General features: G+C 43.5%; 1 protein-coding gene across 11 annotated transcripts in view; it reads left to right on the plus strand.

Moving 5' to 3' along the window:
- CNBD2 (cyclic nucleotide binding domain containing 2) overlaps positions 1-9,786 on the plus strand; it is a 54,085-nt gene extending 44,299 nt beyond the window's left edge. For all 11 annotated transcript variants that reach the window (XM_015597306.2, XM_015597303.2, XM_025039994.1 and 8 more), the window contains 2 exons: positions 4,187-4,350; positions 9,431-9,786. In XM_015597306.2, coding sequence (XP_015452792.1) covers positions 4,187-4,350; positions 9,431-9,749 — 483 coding nt within the window. In that variant the 3' untranslated portion in view covers positions 9,750-9,786. The remainder of the gene's footprint in view (positions 1-4,186; positions 4,351-9,430) is intronic.
- Positions 9,787-10,167: the final 381 nt, after the last annotated feature.

The raw sequence follows: 10,167 nt of genomic DNA on the forward strand, positions 1-10,167 counted from the left end.
TGTATTAATATTGGTTCATTACTTGTAAGATATACTAATGTAAGATTTTAACAGGAAACTGGGTACAGGCTATATGGGAACTCTGTACTATCTTCTCAATTTGGGAAACTGGGTGCAGGCTATATGGGAACTCTGTACTATCTTAATTTTTTGTAAGTCAAAAATTGTTCTGAAACATATAGTCTATTTAAAAAATGATTATCCAGTAATGAAGGAGACGTATGGATGAAACGAGTGTGGCCATGAGTTGATTGATGTAAGAGCTGGGTGATTGGTGCCGGAGCTGGGCGACAGGGTAGGCAGCGTGGAGGAGGCATGGGGGCTTTCTGAAAAGTAGCACTGGGCCTCGGTCTGTCTGGGGAGGGCTGTTTCCTGGAGCCCTGTGTGTGGTCATCGTATTTGGGGAAGCTGCTCCCTTGCCATGCCCATTCCACGGCTCCTCAGTTACAGCATCTCCAGGAGCCTCTTTCTCCCCTCTCACCCATGTTGTGGTGGGCTCTTAATGCTCTTGCCCTGCTGGATTGTGTGTCTTTGGAGGCAAGGTCATCAGCCCAGTACTGTCCGGAGCCCCAGGCCCTAACATGGCCCTTGGTCAATGCCAATTGAATATTTTCGAGCTCTTAGGAAGTAGTTCCTTTTCTTCAGTAAAACTCTGTCTGCTGCGACTTTTAACTAGCTCCTCCCCCACCCCCAAACAAAACAGAAGAAATCAGCTTCCTTGCCATGTGATGGCTCCTAGGTATTTAAAGAATGCTGTTTTGTTTTTCATTGAGCATTTATAGAGCCAGGCACAGTGCCAATGCCCTGTTGCTCATTTTCTTATTCAGGCAAAACGTCCTTCATTCCTTCAGCTAGATTTCAGGCAATGTAGTTTCCAGCCTTCTCACTGTTCACTGTAGCTTGTCAGTGGTTCCGAGTGACAAGTCCAGGACTGAATACAGGCCACCTGAGGCCAGGCACCTGGGCCCACGAATGCAGCCTGGCACATTGCAAAGTAGAGGAGCTGGGATGCTTGGCACCCTGGGTAGAATGGAGGCCCCGGAGGGCAGGGAAGGCATAGCCCAGTTTGGTAGGTGGTGAGAAGAGGGCCTGCAATGCCAGAACAAGGACTTCGGATTTTATTTTCTAGGAAGACCTCGCAGGCTTTGGAGTGGGATTCGGCAAGGACCTCACTGCTTCATTCACCACGTAGGGCCCAGTGCATAGAAGCCCCCTACCCCAAATAGTTGTTAACATGACCCTTTTTAAATACTTGTGGATGTCTCATGATGTGCCTTTGGTAAGACACAGCTTTCCCTGCTTTCAAGGCACTGGCTTCATTTGTAGGAGAATAAATGGTAACAGTTGTTACTGTATTCACCTGCCAGAAGGTAGGAGACCATATTTTCCTTGTCTTGGGAGCAGGAGGTGGAGCTGGGTCAGCCCTGGAAAAAGCAGAAGTCAGGTCTCAGAGTAGAGAGACCCAGGTTTTAAGCGAGTAGACATTAGGGAAACCAGCCTCTCTAGGCGACATTCAGGCTGAGGCCTCAGAGACGGTCTAGACTGGGCAGGCCAGAGCCATGGGCAGAGCAGAAAGGAAATGATATAATGGGGTGGTATAAGCTGATATATCATATTTTACTTCTAACTAGCTAGCTGTATGGCCTTGGATAGATCACTTTATCTCTCTGAATCTGTGTCCTCATCAGAAAATGAGGACATTCACCTGGATGAGCTGCTCGCTCTAATGTTCTGAGATTCCATTTGAGCATTCATTCAGCAGATATTTTTTGAGCATCTACCATGCTTTAAACTTTGCACAAGGTACCAGTGTGGGCAAATAAACTGACATTATTCCTGCCCTCATGGAGCTTACAATCTAGTTTGGGGATAGACAAGAAACAGGTAAATTAGCAAACACTTAGAAAGTTGTATCCTGCCGTTAGGAGCAGAATAGAAAACTGGGTTTTGGGGGCAGGGGCGTCGGACTTTTTAAATGGGGTTATCGAGGAAGGTGCTCTGAGAAGGCGATGTTTAAGCTGAGACCTGAATGATGAAAAGAACAAGCTACGAGGGAAGAATGTTCCAGATGGAGGAATAGCAAGTTCATTGCCTGAGTGGGAAGGAGATTATCATGTTGAGAGTACTGGCAGGAAGGGTGATGTGGCTGGAACAGAGTAAATAAAGCAGGGGCAACAAGAGGCCAGGCTGGAAAGCCGGGCATGGTGAGATAGCCCAGGCTTTGGTGACTACAATGAGTTTTAGTTTATCCTGGGTGCTTCGGGAAGCTATTTGAAGTGTCTAGGCAGAGAAGGGACCTGATCCCAGCTGGGGCCTTAGGGATGGATTGGAGTAGATAGAAGTGCTGACAGCGAGGCCCTGAACATGTCACTGGGTTCAAATCCTGCCTTCAGCACTTTCTGTCCCTGGGCAAGTTACTTAACCTCTTTGTGCCTCAGTTTCCTCATATTATAGTGGTTAAAAGCATGGACTGTGAAGACACACAATCTGGGTTCAAATCCTAGCTTTATTGATTCCATGCTGTGTTATGTTGGACAAGTTTCTTAACGTCTGCAGCATCCTCTGTACAGTGAGGTAACATCAGTACTCACCTTGTAGGATTATCGTGAGAGTTACATGAGTTAATATACACGAAAGTTACAAGAGGGGCTGGAATTTAGTGATGCTCAGGAAAGGTTAGATGGTGCTATCATCATCATCATCATCATCATCACCTCCTGGTCATTGTAACTGTACTTGTAAGATATATGACCTTTGACAAGTAAATTTCCTTTTCTGAGCCTTATTTTCTACATCTGAAGATGATAATCCTTATATCCTAGGATGGCCGTAAGGATTAAATTTATATATACTGTATATTTCCACCACACAGTAGGAACTGGCTAAAGGGCAACTATTCTGGTTTCTGTACAAGACCTGGCGCTGGTTAGAAGGACCTTCCTGCCTACTATACTGAGCTTAACTGACGTTAAGGTGCTTTGTGTCTCTTCACACATACCATCTTGTTTGGACCTTTAACAACTTCATAGGAAAGATAACACATCTCCGTTCCAGTCTTATGAGGGAGAGACAAGGCCAGGGCTCAGAGCACTGAAGAGTTTGCAGATGGTCATACTTCAAGGTCTAGAACCTAAATGGTGATGGGGGCGTGGGGATTGTTCCAAATCCCACTTTACATCTTTCCAATTCAGAATCCTTCTGAGACGTCTGGTTCACAGACGAGCAAACAATGGCCCAAGGAGGTATAACTTGCCCACAGTCACATAATAAGTAAACAATTGGGTCTTCTTTCTGAAGCTAGGGATATTCCCAATGCCACATGGCCTCCACAGAGCAGACCTCTTGGTTTATGGCCTTTTTGCTTTTTAAGACCAAGACAGTGGGGCATTATGAGTTTTGGGGCCACTGACCTCTACTTCCCTCCTTGCCTGAGTCTTAATAGCTGAGAGGCTGAGGAGTGAGCACTGGATTGGGAGTTCAGCAACAAGGGTGCTAGTCCCGGCTTTGCCCCATCTCAGGGTGTCTTCTTAAAAAGGGGTTGTGCTGTCCATAAAACAAGCAGGTCTGCCTGTTAATCTCTGTCCCCCTTCCAGATATAACTAAATAGGAGTCTGTGTCGGGGAGCCAAAGGAGCATCGTAAGATGCAGAGAGGAGGCCAGTGGTCCCCAAAGTCCATACTGGATGGAGAAAGAACTGAAACTCAACAGGAACATGCATTTATGAGCAAAGACCTGCAGAAAAGGATGGGGGAGGGTCTGGTGGCTGCAAAAAGGAAGATCTAGGAGGAATAGCTCTAGCTGTTGATTTTTGTTGTAGTCCTAAGGAAGAGAAAATGGGCTTACTTGGCAGAAGGAAAAGTTGAGATTGGATACAAGGGAAAACTTGTAAAATACTGTCCCCCGGAGAGTGACAGTATGAGTGTGATTCTTGGAGAGCCTGCTTCTTGGAGGTAGGACATGGACAAAGGGCCTTATGGGCTCTTCTAATTCGAGGAGTCAGAGGATTTGATGTCACATAGCAAAAGGAGCCTTGGACTTTTCCCCATCACTTGCTGAATGACCCCAGATGGTCATTCACCCCACCAGATCACCTACTGTTTGGGGCCTTGTTTTTCCCATCTTGAAAGTCTGCTGGTAGAAATGTATAGTCTCTGAGGTCAAACTTTTTGAGACTTCTTTTCTCTAGGGTCTTCACCAGATCCTCCTCCCAGACAGCGAGCAAGACAGGCGGCCCTTGATCCTCATGAGCCTGGGAACTGAGGTGATAAGGATGAGAAAAGAAAAATTCTGCGAACTGATTGACAGCGAGGTAGCAGAAAAGTTATCCAAGTTCAAGATCGACTACCCCAGGTCAGTGCTGGGTGTGTGCGTACACCCCACCAGATCAAATGAACACATTTTTACCTGTTATTTTAGTAAAAGGAGAAAACGATAATACCTAATGCAGAAAAGGGTGGAATGAAACTGGTAGTTGTTGCTATACTCTAAATTGGCTCAATCTTTTTGATGATCATTTTAGCATTATGTTTCAAGGGCCATAAAACTGTTTCTGCCCTTTGAAGCAATGGTCCACCTGTGAATTTATTATTATATAACTAAATTATGAGGAAACCTATGTGCATTAGGATGTTCATAGCAGCCATATTTATAATAGTAAAACAACCACCACTACCCATGTGTGTCACACTAAGGAGATAGCTTAGAAAATTATGGTCCATTCCCTTGATAGACTATAACTATTTTATTAAAAATCATAAGTTTACTGGCTCTATAGCATCTATAGCAGGAGGTGAAATGGGTGACATAATGGTAATGAGAAGGACGGGGTACAAAATTGTGTATATACTATGACTACCTTTTGTAAAAGCGTGAGAAAAATCTAGAAGGAAATAAGTAAAAACGATAATTGTGTTATTGCCAAATTTGTAATAGCCATTCTCTCTGAAAGGTGGCACTAAAAAGGACTTTCTAGTTATAGTTACATATTTCTGTCACATTTGTTTTTGCAATGAGTATGCATTGCTTTCATAATGAGGAAAAAATAGATATACTCTGTAGAAGCTGTGTCAGGGTAGTGACATTAGAAGTGGATTTTTTTTTCTTCTCCAAATTTTCGGTAATGATGCTATGTTACTTTTATAACTTTTAACAACTAAATAGCTATCTCGAAAGATTCGATAAAAACTTTTTTTACTTTTCTCTAGTTTTCAAAATTTCCAGAGTATTTTTATAATGTGAAAAAACTTTATTTTTTATGTAAAAATTAATCTATTGCATACACCAGTAGTCACAAAATTGCTTTGATCTTACACTCTATTACTAAAAAGTGTTTGAGTGTGTTTTCTCTAAAATATATGTGTAATATAAATAACATGTTAATTTTTATTATATCTATATAGTGCTGTACTAATGTATCACGTACATTATAAAAACATACAAAAATAGGTCTTTAAAAAGAATAAGACAAAGAGAAATATAAATGAAGTGCTGCTATTTTCTTTATATACCTCTACTACCTTCCTCATCTTATTTACCTCCCTGGGTGACATGCTCCCCACCCCAGTTTGGAACCTCCTTTGTAGACACCTGTGACAGTCTTACCACTGGTTCCCCTGCCTCAGTCTCCCCTTTGCCAGATCCATACTACATACCGTGCTCTTGTCAAAACCCAAATCTGGCCATGTTACCCTCCTGCTCAAAGCCTTTTAGTGGTATCTCACTGCCTACAGGATATGGTGCAGACTCAATGCCACATAAATGGCCCTTCATAGTCTGACCCCTCAACTCTCCTACAGCACCTCCTGCCACCTCTAACCCACTCCAGCAGCCCAGACAGATCACCTCCTGGACCCCGCTCATACTCACTTTTGCCATTGCAGGCCCTTCTGCCTGAAATGCCATCTCCCAATCCTGCCCCTCTTTTTCTGATAAATTTCTGCTCATTCTTTAAAATTCATCTCCTGCAGAAAACTTTTCCTGACTGACCCCCAGTTGGGGTAAACGCCCCTTTCTGTACGCTCGTCATGCTCTCTCCACAGCTCTTTTATTGACCGTACGCATTGTATTATAGCTGTTGAGAGCTATGTGTTTTGTACAGTTCTTTCCCTTCCATTTGGTTAATTGCTCCATGAAGGGCTTTATCCACCTCAGATTTTTAGCCCTTGTGCAGTACCTGGTAGGTGCTCAATAAATGTTGAATGAATGGGGCATACTCATTGCAGAAAACTGGAAAATGCTGAACATTTAAAAAGGTGAAAACCAAAATCATTTGTATTTCTCCAACAATCCCAACTAGCATTTCATGTATTTCTTTTTAGTATTTTTTTTTTTTTTTACCACATGGATATGTGCCAAATATGCATTTGTCATTCAGGCGCACAAAGTTTCATAATGGGGATCATACTGATTATACAATTTTACATCCTCCTCTTTTTTCTTGTGGTGATGTTGTAATCAGACTTGGTTTTGCTGGCAGATGTGGGAAGCAAGTGATTCTAGCGGTAGAGAAAGAGGAGGTGTAAAGGCAAACAGCTCTGTAGAGTTACTGCTGCCATGTCCCATAAGCACATGAAAGGATTTGATGTGGGATCTGTATGACACTGGATAAGTCATTTCCCCTCCTCTAGGCTTCAGACTCCAATCTGCAAAGCAAGAAAATTGAACTAGATCAGTGTTTCCCAAAGTGTGGAACATATTCACTGAAAGTTTACGAGATGATTTTAGGTGGCACCTGGTTTGACACTGTTAAGTTTAACAGCCATGTATTTATTCTAGTGTGAATTAGAAAAATAACACAACTAGCTCACTAAACCCATGATCCAAGAGATCTTATTGCTTAGAATAAAGCCAAAGTAAATAATTAAGTAAAAGTAGATTTAAGAAAAAGCATTAGTAAATTAAAGAACAGATAAGGAAGGAGTTAAGGAATCTCAGCGCCTCTTATGATGCCTGGCACGTGACGGGTAGCAGTTAATGTCTGTTGAATTGAAATTCAGAAAAGGTTTACATAGACTCGAGGGTGGCAGATGTTTGGGCGCTCAGCGTCTGTGCTGCCCAAGTCAGCACTTTCCCGCAATCATCTATACTGCTGACTGATTGAATTCTGGCTCATTCATTAATTGTGGAACTCATGGTTTTCTAGACTGCTAAAGCAGGCAGAAATCATATCCCATTATCTAGCTCAAATCTTCCATGTTTTAATTGAGGACCGCGAGGCTCAGGAAAGGGGCTGTGACATCCTGAAGATCACACAGTCAGTAGCCGAGACACCTGTCCTGTGAATGCCATGGACTAGATAACCTGAAACCTGTCCCCCTACATAACACAGGGAGACCGTGGAGAATATAACCAATAGCTGAGTATGCAAAAAAGGGAAGTCTCCGAGGGCCAAAATGAAAAAGAGCCTAAAAAATGAAAGCACAGAGTGGGATCCAGTGCTGGGATTGCTCGGCATGGATAGGGGTTAAGGGCGTCATGGGTTGAAGTTGTACAGCCTGCAAGGACAGTCCAAGTGAGGCAGGGATTGGAACTAAAACACCTGTGCGAAGCTGAGGCCTTTGGAAGAGCTACCCTGTTCAGGAAAAACTACACTGGAAATCAGTGTGCCCATTAGCATCAGGAGGTGACATGGAATCTTGTCTGTTTTAGGAAAAAAAAGACCCCCTAAGAATTTGTAATCGCCTGCTTGCCCCCTCATAAGGTTTATTGAGTTTCTGTGTTTGTGAAATGAGGTGGTTGTGAGGATTAAATGAGTTAACAAATGTAAAATGCTTGGCACATGGTAAATGCTAAGTCAGTTAGATAGTGTTATTATGTAAGAAATTGGGAGTTAATGGAACTTTTTAAGTGGAGACTCTCCAGTGGTGTGCTGGTGAATGTTTAACAACCCACTCTCTGGGAGGTGGAAGGTAACCCCGTTTTGAAGTGTTTGCCAATTTTTGTGGCATGCACACTCCCACCATGGCCGCTTTTGAGTTACCAACCTGATGTCATTGAACATGGAGTTGAAAAGAGATGCATACAGTCAGCTCTTGTGGGCTGGTAGGAGCTGACTTTGGTACACCACTGAGACCAACAGGACCAGCTCGTAGCCCACTCTGACCTCTGGATTTTTATTAAGTTGATTTCTATAGATGAAAGTCGACTCAGATCTGGTCAATAAAATCTAGCCGGAAGAATGTTCTAATCTGTTAGTGATTTACTAGGCTGGCCTCCTTAGGTAAGAGTACAGGTGAGTCAGTGGAAGTTGAACATGCCCTCCCTTGCTGTTGTCTCAGAAGGAAATAAACCGATGAGTGCTGAGCGCGTGCCACCCTCCTCCCCTCTCCCATCGCACATGCTGTTAGGGCAGGGGCAGAGCCGTGCCCGGGCACCAAGGCCAGTCCAAGGCAGCTACCAGTCTGCTTTCTGTCTTTATAGATTTGCCTGTTCTGGATATTTCATGTAAGTGGAATCATACCATATGTGTTCTTTTATGACTGGCTTCTTAGCATAGTATTTTCTAGGTTCATCCATGTTGCGGCATGTTATCAACACTTCATTCCTTTTTATTGTCAAATAACATTACATGGCATGTATATACCACACTTGATTTATCCATTCATCAGATGACGGACCTTTGGGTTGCTTCTACTTTTTGGCTATTGTGAATAATGCTGCTGTGAACATTCTTGTGCAAGTTTTTGCGGGGACATATGTTTCCATTTTTCTCGGGTATATAACTAGGAATAGGCTTGCTGAGTCATAAGTTAACTCTGTTTAAGCTTTTGAGGAATTGCCAGACTGTTTCCAAAGTGGCTGCACCAGTTTTCATTCCCATCAGTAATGTATTGGAACAGTTGTTCCAATAGATTCACATCCTCATCAACACTTATTATCTGTCATTTTAATTATAGCAGGCCTAGTAAGCATAAGTGGTATTTCATTGTGGCTTTGATTTACGTTTCCTTGATGGCTAATGGTCACATTTGTAACTTAAAATTTTCAGTAGCCACATTAAAGATGTAAAAAAAAATGGGTGAAATTAATTTTAATAATTTATTAAATTTATCGTATCTAAAGTAGTATCATTATAACATGTCATCAACATACAAATTGTTAATGAGATATTCTACCTTCTTTTTTTGTTCTAAGTCTTTGAAATCAGATGTGTATTTTACACTCACAGCACATCTCTAGTTCAGACTGGACACACTTCAGGTACTAAGTAGCCACATGTGGCTCATGGCCATCACGTGGAACCGCGCAGGTCTAGGGGAAGAAAGTGTGGAAAGGTAAAGGAGGTGGAGAGAAGAGTTTTAGGACAGGCACAGAAGTGGGATGGAGCACATTGTGTTTAGTGGTTGCAAAGAGTGGTAGGAGGCAAGACTGGAGGGCAAAGGGACAGGGAGGAGCTGGTGTGCGAGCCTCAGCGTCTATGTCTTACCTTTAGCGATGAAGATATGTGCCAGAAGTTCCTCATGGAGAACAGCTGGAATATCTTTCGGAAGGACCTGGTGCAGCTGCTGGTGAAGTCTCGCCAAATTCCACCATTCACTCCAATCCGGCACAAGAAGAAAGGGGTTTACAACCCCAATTCTCTGACGCTGAATTTGTGTAGCTTCAACAAGAAGACTAAACCTCATTATCCCATTTTTCTGGCACCCCAGAAATGCCTCCCCCCACTGAGGGTTGTCCAAGCCATCACAGCACCCCGGTACAAAATCCAAGAACTCCTACCTCAGTACAAGAATGCAGGGGTCCTTATTTAGACCTAATAAAGGATGCCCACCATGGTTCCTGAATGACCACCATGGGAATTGAGTGGCTTGGAGTGGGGGTTCCTGGGGACTGAGCTGTAGGTCTGCAGAAATGTTTGGGGGGCAGCACCTGGGGCACTGTCTCCTTTGACACTTGTGGGGCTGAGAGAGCGGGTGGTCAGGAGGCTGGGTTAATCACTGGGGATGGTTGCAGGATGGGAGGATCTTAGCTGATGAGATGGATGGGAGGCAAAAAGGGGCTTGGACCAAAGTGAGCAAGTTTGGGGTTGCAAACTCAAATGCCTTCCAAGGCCAGACAGGTCATCTAAAGGAGTATAGCAGGAGGACTGGGGAAGCAACAAGAAATGGTAAGGACTGGTGCACACATTCCCATCTAGATGGAGTAGCTGCTCCTTAGCCCCAGTCAGCT

The sequence above is a fragment of the Pteropus alecto genome, unplaced genomic scaffold (assembly GCF_000325575.1).
Source record: "Pteropus alecto unplaced genomic scaffold, ASM32557v1 scaffold45, whole genome shotgun sequence".
In the NCBI taxonomy this organism is placed as follows: Eukaryota; Metazoa; Chordata; class Mammalia; order Chiroptera; family Pteropodidae; genus Pteropus; species Pteropus alecto.